The sequence below is a fragment of the Astyanax mexicanus genome, chromosome 18 (assembly GCF_023375975.1).
Source record: "Astyanax mexicanus isolate ESR-SI-001 chromosome 18, AstMex3_surface, whole genome shotgun sequence".
Taxonomy (NCBI): Eukaryota; Metazoa; Chordata; class Actinopteri; order Characiformes; family Acestrorhamphidae; genus Astyanax; species Astyanax mexicanus.
The window spans coordinates 41,320,600-41,347,632 of NC_064425.1; the positions used below are offsets into that span (position 1 = coordinate 41,320,600).

At 36.8% G+C, this 27,033-nt stretch overlaps 1 protein-coding gene across 1 annotated transcript in view; it reads left to right on the plus strand.

Moving 5' to 3' along the window:
* The first annotated feature begins 406 nt into the window (after positions 1-406).
* rab2a (RAB2A, member RAS oncogene family) overlaps positions 407-27,033 on the plus strand; it is a 32,893-nt gene continuing 6,266 nt past the window's right edge. Inside the window, exons 1-6 of the mRNA XM_007245091.4 lie at positions 407-754; positions 11,524-11,595; positions 14,625-14,692; positions 22,744-22,826; positions 23,054-23,146; positions 23,878-23,989. Of these exons, the coding sequence (XP_007245153.1) occupies positions 709-754; positions 11,524-11,595; positions 14,625-14,692; positions 22,744-22,826; positions 23,054-23,146; positions 23,878-23,989 (474 nt within the window). The 5' untranslated portion in view covers positions 407-708. The remainder of the gene's footprint in view (positions 755-11,523; positions 11,596-14,624; positions 14,693-22,743; positions 22,827-23,053; positions 23,147-23,877; positions 23,990-27,033) is intronic.

The window sequence follows — 27,033 nt, forward strand, 5'->3', positions numbered from 1 at the left end:
TTATTATAACATTAAAGTCATTATGGCTTTTAGACAAATGTGTTTTGGGGAGGAGGGGGATTAGAGCACTATAGGACTCTAGGAAGCGGCCTAAGCTTTTGTTCTTACTAGCTTTATTTTTTCCTCTTATATTACTTTTACTTTTATACTTTAAGTAGTTTTGAAAACAGTACATTTACACTTTTACTTAAATAGTAAAAAGCTTGAGTTAATACTTCAACTTCTACAGAAGTATTTTAAACCCTAGTGTCTATACTTCTACCTACGGATACTTTTCACACCTTTGTTTATCTTTAAAAATCTGACAAAAAAACAAGGTACAGGTAGTTCGTATGTGCGTGCGCGTGCTCGTGCCTGCGCTCTCCACTGCTCGTGCTCGCGCTCGCTGGTCTGCTCGCTCTCGTGCAGTTCCGGTTGCGTGGCGGAGGCGGTCTGTGTGACGCAGCAGCTGCTGGAGCTCCGGGACGCTCGGCTGTTTTTATTGTTCCTTTAATAAAAGCGACGCGCAGAGAGAAACAACAGAGCCGCAGAGATAGAGAGAATAGAGAGAGAAAAGAGAGAGAGAGAGAGAGAGAGAGAGAGAGAGAGGGATAGAGGGAGAAAAGAGGAGAAACACAGAGAGAGAAAGAGAGAGAGAGAGGAGAGCTCTGTGTTCTGCTGGAGAAAGCTGCTGCTGCTGCTGCTGCTGGGCTGTATTAGCGGAGGGCGATGGCGTACGCGTACCTGTTTAAATACATCATCATCGGGGACACGGGTAAGATCTTAACACTCCCTTACTGCCTCACTCACTCCTCTACTCACCCCTCGGATCACTCCCGGGGTGAGACATGGGCTCACAGTGGAGAAAACGGGGTGATTATTGCTCCTACTTGAGCTGTTTGCTTGTTTTTTTTTAAAACGTGTTACACCGAAAACTGCAGCTGCCGAATTGTGTGACCCTAGAGGGTGCTGTTCTGCTATATCCGAGTTCCTTACGCAGACTACGTAAGTTAGCTATTTAAAAGAGTCGGATATGCTATATTAATAACAACATGATAAAAAATTGTTGTTTAAAGAATTTTGCATCACAAGTACAAGCCAAAAAAAATTGAAAAAAAAGATTGAAAAAAATCAATACAAATAAAAGATTATTACATTAGGATTAGGATGTGATAATAAAAAATTATGCATTTAGATATAATACAAAAACGACAAGAAGACAGACGAACTAGTACAGTACTAGTCAAGCCCAAAAGTAAAATAAATATATGTTTTAAAAATGTTTAAACATATTAACTAAAGATTTTGGTATTCCAGATCTATTATAATGTTGTAAGTCACTCGTAAAGCACTTTTAAAGAATGTGACAGAAGTGCAAATTAAGCAAAAAAAGGTATAGGTTTATTAATGGATTGATTGATTGGATGATTAAATAAAAAATAAAAATATTTTATGTGAAGAATTGAGAGGAAAATCTTTTTATAACATCCACAAGAAGCAGACTATCATACTTTAAATTATATTAACAATAAAAACTAACAAAAAATAAATATTGCATTTGTATCGTTTTATCATTTTATTGGATGTTTTTATTGTTATATTTTAATTGTTGTTTTTCCTCTGTTAAAGTGCAGACAGGCTTAATCATAAGGGGTTACCGATTCTGACAGCGGCCTTTACGTGGACAGAATTCGGCAGATCACAGATTTCGGTGTAACACGTAGGTTAGAAAATTGACGTGTAGAAGGAAAAATAAGCAACCTAAATTTGGGTGGGTTACACATTTTAACAGTAAAACACGCGTTTAAACAAACTGCACGGCTGTCAGAGTGGGACATCAGTGAAAACTGGGTGAAATTAGGTGTTATTTACTGCCTGCTTTATTTCAGACTGGGTGGGGGAAGGAGTTAGCCAGCATGCTAACGTTGACTAGCGCAGTCTGTCAGATTCTGCGCTAACAGAATATAGAGAAATGTAGTATAAAAACATATACACACATCTTTAGACCCGTTTTCCTGGGTTTAAGCAGATATTTATGTGCGTGTCTGTCAGAAACTGCCTGTTTATGGCTTCGTGTGTGATGCTAAGCTAACGTTAGCACCGCTAGCTAATCGCTAGTTTAGGCCACAGTGGCAGTATTTAGCTTTAGCATTAGCTTAGCGTTAGCCTGTCTGTCAGCAGATGTGTGTGAAAATGGCGTTTAGTGAGTCTGGCTTTCAGATGTGCGGCTCAGATCTTCTCAACAGGCTTTATTTATCAGCTCAGATGATGTGGAAGTGTAGGTGAGACTCTGAGGGATGGGGAAACGCTGATTCCCCGGGTCTGACTGTGGGGAGGATCTGTAAGGAGATGCCAGGCAAGGCCCTGCCAACCTGGACTGGCACTGGTTCTCCTCACTAGGGCTGTACGATATGAGCAAAAATTCATATCCCAATACAGTACATTTCATATCCTGATATACACGATATATACTACCACTCAAAAGTGTCTTTTACCACACAAAAGTGGTTATTTTTTCTTTTCATGTTTTTTTACATTGTACATTTTTTAAGACAGTTTGAAGACTGTCAGTAAAGATATATAGGAACACATGCTGAATTAGTAGCACATTTATCTTTGAGGACAGATCTTTAATCTCAGTGTCTTCATGAGGGAGAATCACCTGGAATAGTTTTCACAGCGTCTTGAAGGAGTTCCTGGAGGTCCTGAATCTTAAGCTCAACTCAAATCACCATCTCAGATGATCAGGTTTAGAATAGGGGATTGTGGAGGACTAACACTTTTTTGCTGTTTACCATGTCATTCCGTACATGTTTTCCCTTCTTTTTATGTATTTAATATTAATCTACAATGCAGAAAACCTTGTAGAAAAAACGTAGAATAGGAGGGTGTGTCCAAAAATTTGACTGGTACTGTATATCACGATATATCACATATACTGATATAACACTCAGAAAAAAGTATGTTTTCAGATTTTATTGTATTTTTATAAAATATTTTATTGTATTTTGTATAAAATAGTGATGCACAATGGTATCAGAATTAAATCGATTTCGGATAATAATTACTTCCTCTCTTTTTATAATCGGCATCAGCCGGTTTGGCCGATATTTCAGCCCAGTATTTTTTTGTTTTTAAAAAGGTAAAAAGTTTAAGTTTAAAGCTGTGAACAGACTATGTAAGGACCAGTTAGCTAAATACATTTGAAACCCAGAAAAATGTGAAACCCAAAATATGAAAGCAAATTTTTCATTTTATTGTTTGCATTCAGTTAGATTAAGGCTACAATGCAAAGCAAATGAATGTTACGTTTGTTCCTAGAGGTATACCGGAGTGTTTAGACTGTTAATAATAAATGTGTATATCTGAATTAGTTTTGGAAGATATATACATGTGTAACATCGAATATCTGCATCTGCCCAGAATTCATACATTGTTGCATTCATATTTTCAACTACACTGAAATTGTGCATCTAAATTACAGTCAGCATCATGAGTCAAATCACTTTTATATCATTTCCCTGACCTGCACATATTCCAGAACTCATCTGCTTTAACTCACCCTCCTTCCCTAAAAGCAGGTATTAATGATCTGATTAGTTGATCAAGTGTATTTGGAGCAGGAAAATCTCAAAGTGTGCAGGACAAAAATGATCAGGATAGAGAAACTGTTCTTTGAAGACAGAAGTTCATACTGAAATTCTTTAACTTAATTTAACTTAATTCAAGCCTGCAGAAACATGATGCAGTAGTGGTGTATATGTGATGTAAAGTGTCCCAATTTCGATCTCAACACTATTGCCACCCTATTATTTCCTATATGGCAACATCATTGAAGTGTACATCTCAAAGAAGACGTTAGGGTTTGGTGCAAGAATTAGGACAGAGTACATCGCTAATGCTAACACCGCATATTTAGTGCAGTAAAATGCTACATGGCACCATTCTGTGGTCACCCAAGTAACGTAAAGCCTGCAATAAAGTGTGTATTTTGTGACGTAATACTAAATGATGGATGTTTTTCGATGGTCACACACAATATATCATATCGCACAACCCTAACTGGCTCGTGAGGCTCAAGATGAAGTAAATTACAGGGTGGTTTAAATGGGGATTCTATATATTTTAGGTTAAAGTAAATTTAGATACATCGGAAGTACATAGGAACATCTAAAAATTGCTGGGTGTTTATGGTATGTTCATATGTTCAAATGTAGTGCTAATAGTTTAAGTGTTAGAAGTTGGTCTTGCTGTGTTCCATTCAAAATTGAATGTCAGCACTTCTGATTCAGTTCCAATTGAAAATTTTCTGCTCAAAAAGTCAAGAAAATATGACCAACCCTAAGTTTAGAATCAACGGTGGCTGCCTTGTAGTAGTAAAAGTTGTAGTATTATACAGTTGATCACTTCTGTCTGTTAAAGTACTGCCCTACTACTACTTGGAGATGTTTCAAGGCTGCTTCACACAAGAAACATTAAATATTGTATAATGTGTCGTAGGGGTGGGCAATATTATATCGTATACAATATATCGTGACACAGAAATATTATGATATTAAAAATCCATATTGTGATAATAGGGCTGTTCTGTCTTAAAAGTAGTCTATTATTTACTGTGAAGCTTTAGGTGTGTTTATCGTATAATTGTTTTAGTTTGCAGTTTATATGCATGCACTAAATATTCTGCAATTTTTTTTGCTGCATTATATTATTTTTCCTATATCGCCAAGGATATCGTTATCGCAAAAATACCCTGAAATATCGTGATATTATTTTAGAGCCATATCGCCCACCCCTAATGTGTTGTCATCAACTGGAATCACTAACTAGGCCAACCTGGAACATAAAGCACTATAAGATAACAGCCTTTAATCTTCAGTTAAATGTTATGTGGAAATGTGTTAAAAGTGTACAATTATTAGAATTTTTAACTACTACTTGATATTTCTCAACTCTGGTATGACACCAGCTCCAACAGTTGACAATCGAGATAAATGAAAAGCAGAAATACATCCATAGAGTGAGGAGTTTAATGCCCAGGTTTTGTGTTCCGCCCTTTTGGGCTCTTGAGCAAGACCTTTAACCCCCTGAGGAGTAATAGGTGGTTTAAAGGGGTCCATATTCACATTGAAAACACATAGAATCTGATACGTTTTGTTCCAATTTGGGCCAATCATGTAGTATTGTAAACAGGTACACAGTGCGACTCAGCTGGATCGAAATTCATGCGACTTTTATGTCAGTCCAGCTAAAAATGCGTCATTGATGCACATTAAGGAGAAGGGAAAAATGGATGACAACAGTATAGGAGCTTATAGGAAGTTTTCAGATATCCAATTTCACATCCAGATATTCCTGTCCATGTCAGTGAAGACATGCCCTTATGCTGTCCTGACCCCACAGAGACACTCTGCCCTCTCACCTCCTCACTCTATTATTAGTTTGATTTTGAATTAAGGAAGTTTCTGTTGTTATGATTGACTCCTTTTAATTGGACGAGTTGGTCACTTGGAGAATTGCACTTTTACTGTACGTGTCCACTAGCACTTTTCTTCAGTGCACTCTGCCGTGCCGGATGTTTAGGCTCAACATGACTTTACCCAGAGTTCAAAGCTAAGAAATTAAAATAAATCTATTGCTGTGACATAAAATTAATATGCATTTAAAAAATAAAGCATTTAAATAAAATATGTATACACTTGCCTAAAGCCATTTAGGGGGCATTTGGCTTCTACACTATAGTTCTATAAGTATATATTCTGCCATTTTTAGCTTTTCTTCTGTCCTTTTTAACAGTAAAACATGCATTTAAACAAGCTGTACGTCTGGCAGTGTTATTTACTGCCTGCTTTATTCCTGTGATACATGCATATTTAGACCGTTTTCATCTGTTTAACCCGACATGCAAGTTTATGTTTATCAAAAACTGCCCATTTGTTGCTTTGTGACTGATGCTAAGCTATTATTAGCACTGCTAAGCAGCATCAGTTTAGGAGCGCAAACAGTTCAGACCAACAACATTGGCTATAGACCAGATTGAAAATTTAGTGTAAACAGCTTAAAATAAACATCAGATTTAAGGGGCGAGTTCTGGGTTTAGCAATCGCTACATCAGAATTCTATCATACTGTGCTACAGTTCACATGAAAAACAGAATTTGTAGTAGGACAAGATAGCACATTAAGCTTAATAATCATAATTAAAGATGTTTCTATAAAGGTGCATGTGTATTGGGGCTATAATTTATTTTTTGTTATTGATTAATCTGATGATAAATGTTTTCCTTGTTTAGTCAGATACGAAAACAGCAAATTTAACAATTTCACCAGTTATTTTATTTTATAATTAATATATGTGTGTGTGTGTGTGTGTGAGACAGTAGGTTCATGTTTATTTATCTGCTCCAGAGAGTTCAATTCTATTGACAGTAGTTAAGAAGGAGTGCATACAAAATCTGTGGACATTTTGGATAATGTATAAACGTCATACACATCTCTCTGATACAGCAATATAAATTCCTTAATAACCAATTTTTTGTCTGATTTTCTGGCCTGAAGATCATCTTTAGGCGTTAGCGATGTCAGACCAGACGTCCTCCACATGATTCTACTGGTTAGACACGTTGTACACTGATTAAAAGCCTGTTTATCTACATTACTGCAGTGCTGATGCCTGACTTTCGCCGTCTCCTCAGCCTGCAATTTTACCCCAGTAGCCTATTTAGTCTAATTAGCAGATTTATCCCAGTCCTATAAAGTCTTGATGCATCAATGCATGTTTTCTGTTGTCTGTGGCTGAGGTTAAAGGACTAAAGAAAAGAGTTTATTTATTAATTTACTAAACCTTTTAAATCTTCTGTCAGAAAGCCTGTTATATTTTAACATCAGTACGCTATGATAGTGGTTGTGATGAGTAAACAGAGCTGTAAACTGTTCATATTGCTTAATCTTGTCTCTGCAGTGATGCTGACTGAAACCCAATCTGTTCACATAGTGCAGTGATATTGCTCCATCCAGAGCTGGATTACCGAACCACATGTCCAGACGTTTCCCAGTATAAAAGTTCAGCTGAATGTGTTGCTCAAAGTGTAGAAATAGGCTGCCCTTACCATCTGCTAGTAATATATAATATGCAGTGTATGTAAGTGGAGCTTTGTGGGGAATATGGATGAATTTTTTTATATATATATTTTATTTGAAGTATTGCAATATTTTATTTTGCATTACTGTATAACTTTTCATAAACACAGTATCAATTTTGTTGTGTTGAGTGTTGTGTTTAACCCCCGCCCACTATTTAGCTCCCTCTAGTGGTTGGCAACTGTTTTCTGATAAACCTGGGGAAACAGGATGTGGCCACACTCTCCATAAACCAGCTGTACTCTGTTTTTAGATTTTAGTGTTCTTATTGTGTGGAAAAGTACATTTTTTATTTCCCTTTCTCGATTTTATAAACATGATAGTGGACCCTATCTTACACCCTGTGCAAGGGGTGTTGTAATGCTCATTGCTATCTTACACACCACCAGCAGTCTATTTTCATGCTTTGTGCCTTCATCATTTAAATAGCGGCCAAGCTTACGAATATATCTATGCTAATGGGCGCGGTGGTCTGGAAATGAGGAGTGTTTAGGTAAATTTCTGGTGTGTTGCTATCTTGGCAACAGAAAACACAGGTGCTCTATTGATTAATTAAAACCCTGATAACAGTCAACCGTCAGACGTCACACTTAATGCACATACACCGCTGCTAACGCGCAGAAGCAGGGCGCTGTTAAAATACCAATCTGCCAAAATCAAAGTGCACCTGGCTCTTAAAGGGAACTGACACAACGATGTTTAATTTAGAGAATTAGTACATCTATTTTGCTTATTATGAGACGCACAAGGTGTACTTTTCCCATTTTTATGATAGCAAAGACACACTGACATTTACTGTAACAGAATGGGCACCTTTTGGGACACCATTTAGTAGGGGTGGCATTGATTGGCACTCATTAAGACTTAATACTAATAATATTGTTATTTTTATTAATATTATCAACGGGGCACTTAGTTTCTTAACCCCACCACATATAAGAGGGGCAGCCCATTGACAAATTAGATGGCCCTCTAATGATGCTTTTTCCATGAAGGCACTAAGAGGCACAGTTGCCCCCCCTGCCCTCCACCTACTGAGTCCACCTGTGTTGCTCTAAACCCCTAAATATGATCTAATTGACGCAGGATTGGATAAATTAGAGGAATATCCGTAAAACCATTCAATACTGCTTATTGTTTAACTTAATAATATTAATTACTTTACCCTGATTATAGTGTATCTCATTTTTTGTGTGTGTGTGTGTGTGTAGTCTAATGAGAGCTCCTGTCTGCCATCTGTTACATTGTTATTTTTCTAGATGTGTATTAAATGCAGTGTTTTCAGCTCTACAGCTCAGGACTCGAGATTTAGTGATGTAATGTGATCAGGCCTCACTACAGGCATCGCTGAGTTTAAGTAACACTACCCAAAATCCTTCTCTTCAGATTTTACCCACTGGAGGGGGGGGGGGGGGGTTTATTGTGATATTTTGTACAATACTGTATTGAGTTTTAATTATTAGTTTAAATGTAAATTGTATTGTTGTCAGACAGCGCTTCATTTAATGCACTAGATAGCGTGTTGTACTCTGTTGTTAGAGCCCACTGTTCTGATAGGATAAAAAGTTGCGTTATATAGGGTAGATGGCGCTCTTTCTCCTCATGACTGCTAGGGAGATGTGGATCAGCACAAGGCTGCGTCTGTGGGCTGATGTATCAGAACTGAGTCGCTGCATTTTCCTCTGAGAGCACTGTGATGCTACTTAGCAATGTTGCATCAGCAGCAGTTTAGCAAGAGGCAGAGTCTGACTTCACATGTATCATAGGAGGCGTGTGCTAGTCTTCACCCTCCTGGTGTTGGAGGGACATCTCTAGTGATAGGGGGAGTTCTAATGAGTGGGTTTGATAATTGGCCTTTTAAATTGGAGAGAAAATGGGATAAAAAAGAGGCAGAAGATGGTTGTTGGGTATGTAAATGTAATATTGAGCAAAAAGACATTAATATGTTTGCTCTGTATTGGTTTTTGTAGTTTGTTTTAGTGTGTTACGTGTTATTTATTCACTTCTAATGATTTTGTAATTGTTTTGGTGTGTGTGTCTCAGTGTCATTGATTATGTTTAATCTATACGTCTTCCCTGTGATCCCGTCTTCAGTGTTTGTCCTTCACTTAGCAACCGCGGTTGCTGTTGGAAACACACACTTCTGTGGGCGAACCTGTTTATATATGGGCAGACCTGCACCCCACCCCCCCGGTTAGGAAACAGACACAGATGATTTCATTAGCGCTGTTGGTTACGCTGGATTTGACAATACACACTCCAAGGCTGAATCACACTTATATGAAGTGAATGAGGCCTATAGGACTCCATTTTGTACGTGGCCTTTGTCCTCAGAGTAAAGTACACATAGGCGGAGCCGGGTGGCAGACTGCCCCGAGCACAGCGACCCGTCAGCAGTGGGGGGATAACGTCTGAGACTGATTTTTAGTGAATGGAAGTGAAGAGTGGTAGCTTTCATTGATTAGTTAGAATGATTCACAAGAAATCTGAACACATCTTTATATCATTAAATTAAAATAAAGCACTGAAATACGAGTAATGAATTACACTTCCTCAAAGCAGATTAAACATTCGGAATTCACAACCATGTGAATGCAATAAGGTGTCAAATTTATTTTATATATTTCACACTTTCTCTTAGATTTGTTTCACCAGTACTGTCTGATTCATTTTAGGGTTAGTTTGGTTCATTTCACACGTTCAGGTTTGACTCATTTCACAGGTTTAGTTTGATTCATTTCACAGGTTTAGTTTGGTTAATTTCACAGGTTTAGTTTGGTTAATTTCACAGGTTTAGTTTGGTTAATTTCACAGGTTTAGTTTGATTCATTTCACAGGTTTAGTTTGGTTCTTTTCACAGGTTTAGTTTGGTTCTTTCACAGGTTTAGTTTGGTTCATTTCACAGGTTTAGTTTGATTCATTTCACAGGTTTAGTTTGATTCATTTCACAGGTTTAGTTTGGTTCTTTCACAGGTTTAGTTTGGTTCATTTCACAGGTTTAGTTTGGTTCATTTCACAGGTTTAGTTTGGTTCATTTCACAGGTTTAGTTTGGTTCATTTCACAGGTTTAGTTTGGTTCATTTCACAGGTTTAGTTTGATTCATTTCACAGGTTTAGTTTGATTCATTTCACAGGTTTAGTTTGGTTCATTTCACAGGTTTAGTTTGGTTCATTTCACAGGTTTAGTTTGGTTCATTTCACAGGTTTAGTTTGGTTCATTTCACAGGTTTAGTTTGATTCATATCACAGGTTTAGTTTGATTCATTTCACAGGTTTAGTTTGGTTCTTTCACAGGTTTAGTTTGATTTATTTCACAGGTTTAGTTAGATTTATTTCACAGGTTTAGTTAGATTTATTTCACAGGTTTAGTTAGATTCATTTCACAGATTTAGTTTGCTTCATTTCACAGGTTTAGTTTGACTCATTTCACTGGGTCAGATTTGATTCATTTTACAGGTTTAGTTTGACTCATTTCACAGGTTTAGTTTGACTCATTTCACAGGGTCAGGTTTGACTCATTTCACAGGTTTAGTTTGACTCATTTCACAGGTTTAGTTTGACTCATTTCACTGGGTCAGATTTGACTCATTTCACAGGTTTAGTTTGACTCATTTCACTGGGTCAGATTTGACTCATTTCACAGGTTTAGTTTGACTCATTTCACTGGGTCAGATTTGATTCATTTTACAGGTTTAGTTTGACTCATTTGACAGGTTTAGTTTGATTCATTTGACAGGTTTAGTTTGATTCATTTCACAGGTTTAGTTTGACTCATTTCACAGGGTCAGGTTTGATTAGTTTTACAGGTCTAGTTTGATTCATTCACAGGGTCAGGTTTGATTCGTTTTACAGGTCTAGTTTGATTCATTCACAGGTTCAGGTTTGACTCTGGTTTAAATGAATTTGTTGTACTGGTTTGGTTGGATTTGTTACACCAATTTAGCTTTAAATTGTTTCACTGGTTCAGATCTCATTCATTTTAGTGTTTTAGATTTAGATCCCTGGTCCAGTTTGAGTTGGGTAAAATAATTTAATAATTTTAGGTTTTAGTTGTTTCAATGGTTTAGATTTGAGTGTTTTAAATGTTTCATTTTGTTTATTTGGGTTAAGTATTTTACTGGTATATAGAGTTATTTACAGGTAGACACTCACGCTTACCACTGACTATGTTTATTTAGGTTTAGTATTCTAATGTTATTTAGAGTTAACTACAGGTAGACAGTCTCACTGACTTTATTAATGTTTATTTGGCTTTCGTATTCTAATGTTATATACAGTTAATTACTGGTAGGCATACATTAGTACTTACTCATTTCATGTGTGTCCTTATGAGCTGTATGCATGTATAATGTGGAGGTAATGGGCTATGGATCTAAATGTGTGTTTTTGTGTGTTTGCTTTGCAGGTGTGGGGAAATCATGCCTATTATTACAGTTCACAGACAAACGCTTCCAGCCAGTGCACGATCTCACTATTGGTAAGCTGCTTCCAGCCACACTCATCATATCCTGCTCATTATCACAGAAATTAGAACGTCTGTCACTTCAAGAAACATAGTTAGCAGTTACATAGGCCTACACTACCAAGAGACTCTCAAGAGTGTGATAAAGACAAAGAGTTAGAAAAGAGTGAAAAATTCATTTGTTGACAAACCAAGAAGTTGATAGTTAGAATGGAATGAATATTTATATGTGTTTTTTTTGATGATCCACTAGCCTGGATACAAGGCTTTCATACTTAAACTTGACAGTTGCCAGATCTCAAAAAGATCCCTCATTCATTGCTAAAGATACTGCATTTCCAGTCCGTAGCACCACTGCAAATTTAGGAGATGATTGATAGACAATCTACTAGTGCATCTCAAAAATTGGAATATCATTGAAAAAATTGTTTTTTCTTTAGTAATTGAGTTCAAAATGAAGACATTGCATTTTATATTCTATTTTAAGCATTTATTTCCTTTATTGTTGATTATTATGAAACCCAAAAATCAGTGTCTCAGAAAATTTAAGTATAATATAAAGAACAATTGGTACTTTTGGCAGTGTGGGCAGTGTGCCAAGTCCTGCTGGAAAATGAAATCCGCATCTCCATAAAAGTTGTCAGTAGCCGAGGGAAGCATGAAGTGCTGAAAGATTTTGTGGGAAAACAAAACTGCACTGACTTTAGACTTGATAATAAAACACAGTGGATCAACACCAGCAGATGACAGACATGTCTCTCCAAACCATCACTGATTGGAAACTTCACACTAGACCTCGAGCAGTTTGGACTGTGTGTCTCTCCACTCTTCCTCCAGACTCTGCTCCCTTGATTTACAAATGAAATGTAAAATTTACTGATGATCAGTGATGGTCTGGAGAGCTGTGTCATCTGACAACATTGAATAAGAGAAAGTGTAGTGTGTTGTTTTTTTCTTGTTTGTGAGTCTCAGTTCAGCAAATCAAAAAAAGAGCTCATTTACATATAATTGTTACAAGCATAATGTGTTTAATTCTAAGGAATAAAGAGAGGTTTTCATTTTTTAATGTATAAACACAAACATGTAGTTATCTATACTTTATTCATGACAAGAAGTAAAATACTGGGAAATGCAGGATAGGGAGTGCTGGTGAGTTTGATAGCTCTAATCACACGAGCGGTTTTGGGAGGTTCAATCATCAGCTGTTTATCGTGAGCAGAGAGCTGTAATACTGATCTACTGCAGTGAACCCTGCAGCCACTAAATCTCCAGTATTTCCCCTGAGGATGGTCTGACTGGATGATGTCATCATTAAGCCCACGCTATCATATTTCTCCGTTTAGCAGCCAGTGCTGCTAGCTGGTTAATTATCTCTCTCATCTCGGTCGCTGAGACGAGCCTTCAACCCCACATACGCAGAGCAGTGTTCAATAAAATAAGATCCTGAGGGCATGACTAACTTCCTTTCAGAAAAGCACAAAAAAAACAGAAAAAATACAGTATAGAGAAATGAATGAATGAGAACTGTAAAATTAGTTTATATATATATATATATATATATATATATATATATATATATATATATATATATATATATATATATATAATACTGTTAAAAGTAAAATAACAGCAAAATATATAGTAACAGTAAAATAACAAATAATAACAAAATAACAGTAAAAACAGCAGAAAACTGATGAGCTGGAAATCAGCGGATCTTGTAAATTATGTTTTGGACAATGAAACATCTGATTTCTATTTCTAATATTTGTAAGATCAGGGCTGTCATGACAACTATTTCTTGTAGATAATATCTTGTGATACTGTATTATGTTTGTTATCTTCAGATTTTTTTAATATGGTGAATAGGGTCAAATATCAAAATAGGGTCAAATGTTTTGAGAACCAAAAGTATAATCCATAACCAAGAAATTTAAATTTGAATATTTAATATTGAATAGCGAGTTTAATATTCTGTTTTTTTTAGCTTTCAGTATTTATTTAAATTTTTTTGTTCACATTTAGCTTTGACCCTGTTTTTTACGGGTGGGTGGGGACTAGTCAGTCATTGGCTGCTGGAAATAAACCCCGCCCATTTTGTTCATTCCACTCTCTCTAGTCAGCAAAAGCCTGCGACTTCGCAGACCTATTCGCAGATCTATAGATCACAGGCGAGCTGCGCTGTCTTTCTTATTCTGTTTTGTCTGAAGATGGCTTGCTACTAGATATTGGAGCGTTGCTGTGAGAATTTGATTGCATTCAGCTTCAAGAACAGCATTAGTGAGGTCAGGATGTCCTGGATTGCTGTGTATAAATAGAAATAATAAGACTGGGTCGCTGTTTATTGGCATAATAAACTGTACAGACTGCGTTACTGCGGGACGGTAAACACTAAACGCAGGCAGTGTAAATGTTTGTGGTTCTGTTTGTAAACTCAGAGCCCCTTCCAGCACTTCCTCTCTGGAGGTATTAAAGAAACAGTTTAGCTAAAAATCAAAACTGCAGAGCTAATGTAGCTAATTAACAATTAGCTACAGTAGTTTATACCCCACCAGTTAGCACTGGAGCTAAGAGGGCAGTGGAAGCTTATGTACACCAGTTAGCATAATGCTAACTGCTGAAAGACTGTATGCAGGTGTTCAGTAATCACTAATAGAGTACATTATGTAATTTCTGACACTAACTATAAATATGAATATATGAATATAGTACAAAAATATTGTTCAAGCTTCAATTCTCAGGTCTGCACTGTCAGCACTTGAGAAATTGGATAAAGAATTTCATTTTTTTGAGGGCCAACATACTTTCTAAGTTATAAACAGGTGGACCTGTTTATAGGTGAGGAGAAAAAGGTAGAAACCCCCTGATCTTAAACATGAAGTAAAAGAAAAGAGGCATTTCAGCTTCAGGATGCTGCTCCTTGTTTTAATTGAATCCGGTTTCATATTAAGATTTTGTTTCTACTGTATCTGATTTGTACAGTATGTGGTATTTTTTTTTCTCTGGTTTCTGATTGCACTCTGTCTGTTTCCTGTGGTCTGCAGGTGTAGAATTTGGAGCGAGGATGATCACTATAGACGGTAAACAGATAAAGCTTCAGATCTGGGATACGGTGAGTGCTCTGAGAACCACAGCTCACACAGCTGCAGCATCTTCTGTCTCTACAGATAGAGAGTGTGTAGAGTGTGTGAACAATACAGCCTTTCCTACCAAATATAAATTATTCTCAAGTTTCTCACTCTCACAAACACTCTCTCTTACACAAACTCATTCTCATGCACACTCTCACACTCACTTTTACACTTTATCTCCCTCACTCTCTCTCTCTCTCACACTCTCACACTCTCTTTCACACACACTCTCTCACATTTCTCTCTCACACTCACACATACTCCCTCACATTCTCTCTCACGCAAACTCTCTCATGCACACTCTCACATTCTCTCACACAAACTTTCTCTCAAACTCACACATAAACTCTCTCACACTCGCGCACACTCTCTCACATTCTCTCTCACACAAACTCTCTCACACTCGCACGCTCTCTCACACAAACTCTCTCACACTCACACAAACTCTCTCACACTCGCACACACTCTCACATTCTCTCTCACACAAACTCTCTCACACTCACACGCACTCATATTCTCTCTTACACAAACTCTCTCTCTTACACTCACACACACACCCTCACATTCTCTCTTACACAAACTCTCTTTCTCTTTCACACTCACTCACTCTTACTCATTTTCACACAAACGCACTTCCTAACTTATTTACTCTCATTCATTTTCACACTCGCTTTTACACACACACAAACACTCTCATACTCACCTCCACACACTCACTCACTCACCACTCATACACTCTCTCACACTATCTGCCACTCACACTTACCCACTCTTTCTCTCACACAAACTCACACACTCACTGACTTGATCTTATCAAAAAAAAGAAACATTACATTAGCAATACTTTTGTCTATGGTGTGTTTGTGAATGTGAAGAACAACATTTTTCATTAGTTTTGAAGAGTTTATTAACAAAAATATAGAATATATATATATTTTTGTTAGTTCTATGATGTAAATAACTGAAATGAAAACACTCTCTCTCTCTCTCTTTCTCTCTATGGAAAGAGAAAGTGTGATGTATTAAATATTGAAGAAGTAACAGAAGCGTGGCGGCGCGGCTGCAGGGTGGTAATTGTTGATGTCAGCAGCTGGACTGCCCTGTTAAGGGGAAGTGTAGAATAATAGAAACAGCAGTTACAGGATGGTCAAGAACCTCATGACCAAATCAGCAACATCAAATCAAAAACAGCATGGAAAACTTTCAGTGTTTCTGTGTTAACGCTCAACAGCATTTACCACCAAACCCTCTCTGTTTGAGATATCACATGTCATGATTAGTGCTGTTAACACACTAACACGCACACAATTAAACCTCGGCTTGTTAATGAAAAGTTTTAATGAATGTTTTGCTCTAGCTTCCATATTTTTTTACTTTATTTACAGAGCCTGGTGATGTAATAGAGATTTCCTTTAGCAATGTAAAACCAGCGTTACTACTGCTGAGTTCTTAAGGTAGATTATTATTATTATTTACCCTTTTAATTATGTTAAAATATAACATTTTTCTTTCACCCCCCCCATCTCAAACATACACACATAAAGTAAAGCATAACTTTACCATGTTTGCTGCTCACCTACCTGTTTATTCCTGTGTTTATCTATTAAAGTTACGGTTAACCGTAGAAGTACTTATTAGAAGTAGCTATTTGAGAAGAGCACTGCATGCAACTAAATGCAACTCCCCCTGGCATGCCGGTGCATTCATCAGCAGTATGTGTACAACGTATTACGCTAGTGATTCTGTATCTACTGTAACTGTAGACTAATCCTCATTTTTAAACAAAAATAAAAGGAATCTGTTGCACTCATTCTGCTGCAGGTGAACCTGCGCTTAAAGAGAACATCACCTGGAAAACTAACTCGCCAAACTATCAGCATCCTACAAACTAATCATTGTGAAGTATAAGGAGATCCGCCCACATAAATGACAACAGGACTAAATGTACCTACCAATGACAGTGTAAAAAACACATCCCTGATGTGCACTCTGTTCTAGATTTTTAGCTCGGAAACGCCCTAAAACCTATATATAAAAATAAATAAATAAATAAACACACTCTCAGACTTTGGAAGATTACCATAGTAAACTGTTAAATTGCAGGTGTGCCGGTCACATGACCACGTTTGCATGTGTCAATAGAGACGGGTAACGAAGGAGGGCCGAAACAGCAGGTGAAAGTTTCAGTTCGCTGAAGATCAGGATCAGTGCCAAAGAAAACAACACTAAAAGCTTCACCTGCTGTCTGCAGGCCTCCTTTAAACAGCCTGAATCTCACCCCAGTGTTAATGGCTGCACAGGGCTGACGTTTATTATAGTTCTTAAAGGGCTGTTTGGGAGCACTTCAGGTCTTATGATGAGTAAAGAGTCAATAAGTTATCAATAAATTATCTGTAATTTATCACATTTGTATTTTTTTGTTTTGTTTAATAAAGTCGTACACTCTGAGCTGGAGAGCAGGGGTGTCCAAAGTCAGACCCAAGGCCTAAAGCAGCTTGTGGACATGTTAATTGGGCCTCAGAATAATTTTTAAGAATACATTAACCATACTAGTGACTTTCAAGCACGTTTTTTTTTTTTTTTTTTTTGACTTTGGCAGCAGTACACTTAAATTCAGTTTTTAAATAAATTAGATTCAATTAGATTTTGTAGAGGTTTTCTACATTTTATTTATTTTTTTGTTAATTTTTTTTTTTTTTTTGGATACAAAGTTAAATTAATGATAATAATAATATTGAGGGGGAAGTGCAGAATAATAGAAAAATAGAAAATAGAAAAAACAGATACAAAATGGTCAAGATCCTTGTTACCAAATCAGCATCATAAATGCAAAAAAATCCATAATAAAAAATCAGCATTTTTTTTAACAAAGGTCTTTTCATAATTATGTTTATAATATGCACAAGATCATACACTGCATATATCTGCATATACACTGCATATATATCTTGGACTTGTCTCTTCACTAAGTAAACAGATAATTATATAAATATAGACAAGAGTATATAAGCACATTCATTTGTTAAAAAAAAAAGGTAAAACGTGTATAAATACATAGATAAATGTAAACAATATACATGAATAATATTAAACACTGAAATAGTTTCCAAACTGGATCATTATGAGCATTATGAGTCCATATTGTGTAAATAAGTCAAAACAGGTTGCCAGATATATTTGACATTTTTGACATGTCAGCTATGTTGGCAGATACTTATGTTATCGAAAATATTCTGCCACGACTCTGTGAACATACTAATAAAAAGTTCCTCTTCACATTTTAGCTTTAGTGCATCTAAGAGTTTTATATCAATTTAACTCAATGTTGGATATATAGTTCCAAGTGCATTCGCCTGCAGACTAATATTCAAAACCGTATCAATTAATGACAAAAATAAGGAAGGGAATTGAAAACAGTTTGTGGAAAATATCAGCATTTTTAAACTGTCAGCAGTTCTGACTGGAAAAGTTTTAATCTGGAATCGAGCATTTCACACCAAAACCTACTCTATTTAAGATCACCATATCATGATTAGTGCTGTTAACACATGCTGTTAAACTTTAATCTTTAACTTGTTAATTAATCATTTTACCAGGTTTTGCCCCGGCTACAAAAATTTACTCTATTTACAGAGCCTGATGATGTATTAGTGGTTTTATGAAAGCTCCACTAGGTAGGATTGAGATTTTGTGCTCGTGGGCTCCCCCTACAGTTGTAGAGTGTAATAAATGTTTCAGGCTGATTTTAGTTTCTCTTTCTCGTTTTCTGGCTTTCACAGACATATTCGGTCTCTTTCCAGCTTCTGCCAGAGTGTCTGTATGTTAGTTTGTAAAGAATGAACCAGTAGTCCTTGTAGAACTGTTAGAACTAAAGGTCGGAAAGCAGGTCGCAGTTCTCGCGAGCGTTGGTCGCGGCCGCCTCGGAAAACTTACAGAGTCTGGTTTGAGCTCAGAGGAGCTCCGGCACAGAGACGAGAGCACCGCTATTCCTCCTATTACACCTCAATGCAGCGCTGCAGTGAGTTTCAAGCTGTAATTTTACTTCTTTAAAAAGATCAAAAATCAAGAAAATCCTACCTAGTGCTGCTTTAAGTGATGTAAACTCATCATTGCTGCTGATTTCAGAAGGTAGATTACTTTTTTTATTTGCGCTGAAATATGAATAAAATTTCATAACTAATTCTCTCATACCCCCTCTCTCTCACACACAGTTTATTCCACATTATATTTTAGATCCAAAGTTTTGAATAGTTTATTAAGTATATTTTTACGAAGAAAACCACTTAGGGATTCTTGTTTTTTTTTTTTGTTGGTCTAACCCTGTTTGGACAACCCTGTCCTACATGAATTGAGTTTTTTAGTTTTTGAGTGCAGATTTTTTGAACTTGTGGAGCCGCATTCCAAACAGGATTAGCACGGCTGTGAAGACCAAGAGCAGCCAAACTCATTATTATTGGTACGAATTAGAGGTGGACAATATGACCCTACAAGTATTTTATGATTATGCTGCTGCAACAGAATAAATATTAAAAATGTAACAGTAGAAACACGAGAAATCTGTAAACTTTTTTTCTGTTTTTAACATAGAACAGTTACAGAGATTCTCATTTTATATAAAATAATAATGTAGCAAAAAAAAAAGCAACATAAAAATAATGAGTAAAATATACAATATCACTCAAATACAATAAAAAATAACAGTCCTTCGACAGTAATATACATTGTCAAATAGTTAAGTAACAACAGAATGTCTAATTATCAGTATTATTAGTTAATGTCTAACTAATGACTAAAAGGTATTAAAAATATTACTAAATAATAATGCCTGATAATAAATTAAGACATTAGTTAAGGATTTTTTAATGATTTACTAGTTTTGGATGATGAACAATGAATAATTAGTTGAGATATTCTGTCGTAGGTAATGTAAATTAGCATACCTTATATTGTACATTATATACCAATAGCGTACATTATGTACCGATATTGTAATGTAACAAAACAAGTGTAGAATAGTAAGTACATGGTATAATGTAAACAATAGAAAAACAAATACAATACATTTAAATTATAATGATATTTTTGTGTATGATGCAATATGGCATACCACTATAATTTGCACAGTGTTTCCATTATTTTGTCCTCTTTTTCTCAGTGCATTCCCTTGTTCCAGCTGTAAGGAGTGAGCTGTAGTGTCAGAATTAAAGTACCGACATTAGAGGGAGTGTTTTAGATGAGGTGCAGGTGATTATAGTGTTAGGACAGTCCTGTCCCTGTTCCTGTGTGTTTCTTTGCGCACTGTGTTGGGTGTGGTTTGAGTTTGAGTTTGCTGTATTTCCTGATTTGACACACCCTGATCAGCTCATCAGATAATTACAGAGAACTGGAGATCACTATTAATTAGGCAAAACAGCAGGGAGGACTCTATACTGTATACTGCCCAGTACTTTAGCTTTATGCCACTGCTGGAATGATAACATAATAGCATTATATTAATGCAGATACATTTATTTTATCATATTTTGCAGTAGTCTAGTGGTCATAATGTTTTGCTTTTCATCTGCTTGGTTTTTGACCAGAGCTGTACTGGTGTAGCCGTGTTGAGACAGGCGATGCTGTGGGATTTAAGCTATATTAAACACGCAGTCAGGCATTAAAGCTGCTGTGAGCTGAGCTGAGAGCGCTGTAGAGGCCACTGCAGTGAGGCGCGGCGGCCAGCAGGGGGAGCCAAAGCATTACAATACATACAATAACTGGGTTTAACTTATTTTAATTACAATTAGTTAAATCCTGATTAATTATTCATCTAAAATCGTTCTTTAATGACTCTTAGCATCAGGGAGTGCTTTATGATGCTAGATAGGAAACTTAAGGTTCTTAAAAAAATAAAAAATAAATAACAACCCAACAGGTTTTAACATCACGGACAGGTGTAGGCCTGTCACAATGACTACTTATGTCTGGATGATATGATATAAATTATAGTATTGCTATTTTAAAACCATTTTATACAGCTGTGATGGTTATTATATAATGATAACTATATGATGTAATTTAAAATATTAATGCATCATTTTATAGACCAATGAGTTTTCAATTGTAATATTTGTATTTAAACAATATCCTAAAAAAAAACACAATTTGTAAAATATATATAAAAAATATATATATATACATATATATATATATATATATATATATATATATATATAAATTGAAACACTGCTCTTTTTAAACATAGTTGATATGTTTCTATTCAATGTTATGATTATGATGTATATGATTAATTGATAATGTAATTAATGTGGCAGGCCTACTGAGGGGGCCCCTTAAACAATCAAATTTTGTCTAAAATTTTGTCTAAAGTGTGTGTGTGTGTGTGTGCGTGTGTGTGTGTTTGTTTCTATGAGCGAGTAGGTGTGTAAGAGTAGGCATGTTTTGATACCTTTGTGAGTTGTGTGTGTGTGTGTGGTACTTTTAATTCTAAAAAATAATACAGTATAAGCTTAGGTTTTGGTGTAGTATAAATTAGCTACAGTTATGTGTATGGACAGTACTTATAAGAATAGCAAAACAAACGCGTGTGTTTGTGTGTGTGTTTGTGTGTGTGTGTGTGTGTGTGTGTGTGTGTGTGTGTGATGTAAGGAGAGAAATCAGCATTTCTGGCCTTGCTGTAACCTTTCACTCGGGCAGATGGCAGGCATAAAAGTGCCATTCATCATTTATTCACAATGGGCTCCATTAACTCTAATGTTAACAGCTGCCCCCGGGGGGCGGGGTTATTGAATTCGAATGCGCCCCTGGCTCTACCCGCCTTCTGCCAGAGGGGGCCACTTGACCACACTGCTGCCGGGGAGGCCATTTTACGCCCTGACAAAGATGCTGTTGAATGGTGGCTGTTGAGACCTCGTCCGATTGGTCAGACACCTTTGCTGGGAAGAGGTGCATTGTGGGAAGGGGGACAGAGAGTGGGGCCTTGTGTTTGTGTCAGTGTTTGTGTGTGAATATGTTAAAAGGTGGATGATATAGATTGATAGATATACAGATGGAGGTAGACAGGAAGGCAGAGGGAGGGATAGAATGAATAGGTAGAAAGAGGGGAAGATGGATTGATGAACAGACATAGACTGGATAGATGGAAGACCAGGCACATGGAGGGATTAATAGATAAATGGATGGGTAGATAAATAGACAGATGGATGCATAGATGGTTAATAGATGGACAGATGAATGGATAGATAGATTTTGCAAAAAGATGTATGGATAGGTGGATTGATCAACTGATGGATGGGTAGACTGATAAATGGATGGATGGCTGGACAGACAGACAGATAGATAGAGTGATAAATAATTGGATGGATCGATAGATGAAAAGGATAGAGGGAGAAATGGATGGACGGGTGGATGGAAAACTAATAGATGGGTGAACGCTTGATGGAGTGATGGGTGGATAGAGTGATGATCGGGTGGATGGATAGACTGATGAATAAATGGATGGATTGGTGGATAAATTGAATGGATAGATTGGAGGATGGATAGACTGAAGAATGGATGGATGGACGGGTGGATGGAAAACTGATGGATGGGTGGACACTTGATGGAGTGATGGATGGATAGAGTGATGATCGGGTGGATGGATAGACTGATGATTAAATGGATGGATAAATTGAATGGATAGATGGGTGGAAGGATAGACTTACGAATGGATGGAGTAATAATGGATTGAGTTATTAACTGGTGGATGGATAGACTGATGAATAAATGGGTGTTTAGATGGATGGATGAGTGGATGGGTGGACTAAATGGATGGATGGATTGAATAGATAGACGAGTGGACGGGTGCATGAGTAGACTGATTCAGTGGATCAGGATTGGCGGGGGTAGAACCAGGCATGGTGTAATGGAGTGGTATCGGCTGTTTTCCGTCGGGTCCAGTAATAATCCTGTGTTTTTACCGCTGTGTTTTAGTATAGCGCCCTCTGGTGTTGTGTATGACTGTGGTTCTCACTGCTGCTGTGTTTGTGCTCCTCAGGCTGGCCAGGAGTCCTTCCGCTCCATCACCAGGTCTTACTACAGAGGAGCCGCGGGAGCCCTCCTCGTCTACGACATCACAAGGCAAGACCAACATCCTGTTCTAACACATGAGGACTCTTAAAGTTACTTTATTTACACATAAACCTGTTGACCAATTTATTAGAAACGTCAACGCCAAGGTGGACATTACTCTGTAACTGTACACTGATCTACACAGGAAAGCTAGTTACTCTCCACCATGTTTCATATTATTATGTGTTTTATGTTTTTATTGTGTTTTTATTTTTATTTTGTTTTTATTTAAACAGAAGGGACACCTTTAACCATTTGACAACTTGGTTAGAAGATGCTCGTCAACATTCCAACTCCAATATGGTCATCATGCTCATCGGAAATAAAAGGTACTTCCTCTCCTCTCCTGATTTACACTTACATGCCAAAACGCATAAGGCAACAGTATGAAAACTGATGGTTAGTTCAGATATTCCCACACTTTCTATTTAACACAAATTAGGGTAAGAGGCTCTCGTCTCCTCCTACCGAGGTCTGAGAAAGTTGCTCCGCCTCTCGTCCGTTTTCTGACTTTCCACTGTGATTGGTTTTGTGTTAAACTGACCAATGGACACTCAGGCAGTCTATAAGGACACGCCCATCATTTTAGAAACCTGTCTATCTTAATTAGAGAGAGTCGTGTATAAATAGTTTACAGCTGCTGGAGTTTCTGCACTGCTTTTGGAAAGCAGCAGTGGAGCCAAAAGGCGTTTGATTGATTCGCGGGATGAACAAAATACACACAAATTAAAGGATCCAAAATTACAGAATTATTATTGTGATCAATTATTTTTAAACAATTAGCACTGCTAATATAAATATATAAATACATTTTCTCAATCTAACATAAATGCAGTTATTTACATTTAAATACCCCACTATTAAAATAATCGTTTTTAATCACTTGGCAACACTAGTATTGATAAAACTCTGCCCCTTTTGGAAATATTTTGATTTTTTTTTTTTTTTTATGATATTTTGATAATATTTTGTCATAATCATAAAAATCAAGGCCTTAAATATATTTTTACCAGCAAATACTACTGTTATTTATGTTATTTATGATTGTGTGTGTGTGTAGTGATTTGGAGTCACGGAGAGAGGTGAAGAAGGAGGAGGGCGAGGCTTTTGCCAGGGAACACGGCCTTATCTTCATGGAGACTTCAGCTAAGACCGCGTCCAACGTAGAAGAGGTACAGCCCGCCCCACATGGCTCAGGGGTCTGAAGTGTTTGTGTGGTGATTTGTGGTTGATTTGCAAACACACACACACACTCTCACACACTGTGGTGTATGGAGACTGTACTCAGGGGAAGCTGCAGTAAGTGTGGGGAAAACAGCCTCATTGTGCGCAGTGGGAGGCGGCCGACGCCGAGCCGGGGGAGAGAGACGGCTTTAAAAGCAGCGGAGGCGTTAATTTGCGGACGCCCCTCCCCCCTCATCCGCCCACCCCCAGCTTACCCTGTATGATTAATTTGTCTCATTAGTGTCGTGTGAATTCTCCTGACCCCTCCCCCCGCCCTTTTATGACTTTTCAGTCTCTTATTTAAGGCTCATGCATATTCATAGAACCCTTCCGTGCATGCACACGCATATATATAGATAGATATCTGCACGCAAGTACGCATATGGATGTTTCTGCCATAGGAAAACCCTGTTTTTAGAATAATTTAGTTTTTTGTGTTTCAAATATTTTTTTAATAATAAAATGAGTGGGTTGGATTTTTGCATATTCTTAAATAAGAAGTTTTACTATAGTGGGGAAACATTTTTTTATTTCTTACTCTAGTTTGCTCTTGCATGTATTTTCTTTCTATATGTTTTTATTGTTTGTATTTTTTGTGTATGCATGTCTGTGTATGATCTATTCACACGCATACATTAACTCATTATACACATACACAGTATTGTGCAGATGTTTGGGTATGTAAGCCTATCTTAGCAATGAGAGGGTCTTTTTTAAAGTGTATAAACTACACAATCAAGAAAACAGTTGAACCATTTTTGATTGGATTCAGAGTTTAAGAAATTGAGATATTTAAAAAAAAATTTTATTCACATGCCAGGGGCTCTGTGACGCGCTGTCACTATGATCTGCTTTTCTCCTCAGTTTAGCTATGCTGATTACCCCATCCACTTATTTAGGACTCCTATCACTAGCAATGCCCCAACACCAGCAGAGTGAAGACTAGCACATGCCTCCTCCGATACATGTGAAATCAGACTCCGCCTCTTTTCGAGCTGCTGCTGATGTAGCATTGCTGAGTAGCATCACAGCGCACACGGAGGAAAGCGCAGCGACTCAGCTCCAATATCTCAGCTAACAGTTGCCTGTGCTGTTCGACATTACCTTAGGACTGATGTGTGGTGAGAGCACCATCTACCCACCCAGAGAGAGTCCAAGTCAAGACCGTGAAAAGCCAACACCAGACTAAACATTACAATTATAAATTTGTAATTAATTTTTATAAGAATTGCTATTCAAAAACTCTTCTCATGCATGACAGGATCATTTTAATTCAGTTTATGCTGCATATCATCCAAGTTTAGTTGGACTAATTAAACTCTTTTAAAATTAGTGTATGATGTCGATATTTTAAAGAAGATTTATCACGATACAAACAAAGCCTCATCATATTGCCCACCTCTAGTTACCTAGTGACGCTGCATTGTCGACAACAGGAAAAGAGGCAAAGTCTGAAGTCACATGTTTCGGAGGAGACGTGAATAAACCACTCGCTGCAGTACCAGCAGATTTTACAAGAGAAAAATCAGATTGGTATTGGACTAGAGTGTCTCTCGAGTCTAAGCTCTGAAAGTTCGGCTGAATATCTGGCCTGTTTCATTGTCAGAGCTGGAGCAATAGCTCTCAACTCCAGAGGGGGGCAGCAGTCCTCATCCATAAACCCAGTCGCTGCGTAATACTGGAACATCTGTCAGGATAATCCGTATTATCTGACTAATTTATTAATAGTTGATATCATTGATGCTGTCATTTGTGGATTTGACTGCATGAAATTTATTATGCAGCAACTTGACAACAGAGATATTACAAAATCAGCCGAAGCATATATAGCATCAGATATAATGTCTAGTTTAAAAAATAAAATGGAGGATCCTAAACTGCTCTTGGTTGGAACAAAAGGCCTAATGTTTTTCAGTCCTAATGATAAAAGTTCCTGAATAGTTTTACACTCAGACTACAGTTTCATAAATGGGTTCAGAACATTTTGAACTTTGTTTTATCAGCAGATCAAAAAGTGTTTTTTGGCTCAGACTTGCATTTCTAGAAAAACTCTTTAAGGGGTGTAGAATTAACCTAATGCTGATCTTTTTAATTTAGATATTAATCAGACCTAATGTTACATATAACAAAACATATTGGTTCCTTATTTGTTCCTGCTTAGAATTAAATGTTTTAGAAAAAAAATCACCAGTTATAGAACATTACTCTTAAACTGAGGTTCTCTAATATTAAAACATTTCAGGCCTGATGTCTCACGGTCTAAAATAAATGTTCAGAAACGTGTACAGTTCTAGGGGAACTCATTATTGGCTGTAAAACTTACTAATATTAGGATGAGGTTCTTTAAATCTTAAGCCCAATCAGATCTATTCTCTCTCAATAAAAATATATATTCCTTACCTGTACTTAGTTAGAACCATACGTTTTCTGTATGATATGTGTGGCGTATGGAATCTTTACTTTATAGATAACCACAATAATAATACAGAAACTTCACAATAGACCTCGAGCAGCTTGTACTGTGTGTCTCTCCTCTCTTCCTCCAGACTATTTTTTGGAAAGGCAAATTTCATTTTCCAGCAGGACTTGGCACACTGCCCACACTGTAAGAACAACAGATTGATCTTATATAATATTCTGATTTTCTGAGACACAGATTTTTGTGTTTTAATAGGCTGTAAGCCATAATCATCAACAATAAAAGAAATACACTCTTAAAATATGTGTGTAATACATCTAAATAATATGAGTTTCACATTTTGAACTGAATTACTGAAATAAAGTAACTTTTCAATGATATTCAAATTATTTTAGATGCACTAGTATATAAAAAGAACACGCCACTGGATTATGTATAATATTGTGTATTTGAATAAACCACCCACAGGTAGTTATGATATTACAATATTATAATTTTCTAGGTTTTGTTTAAAATCGTTTCAAATATGTTATAATAAATATATTGATGTGTGTGTAACGTCCAACCTTAGTT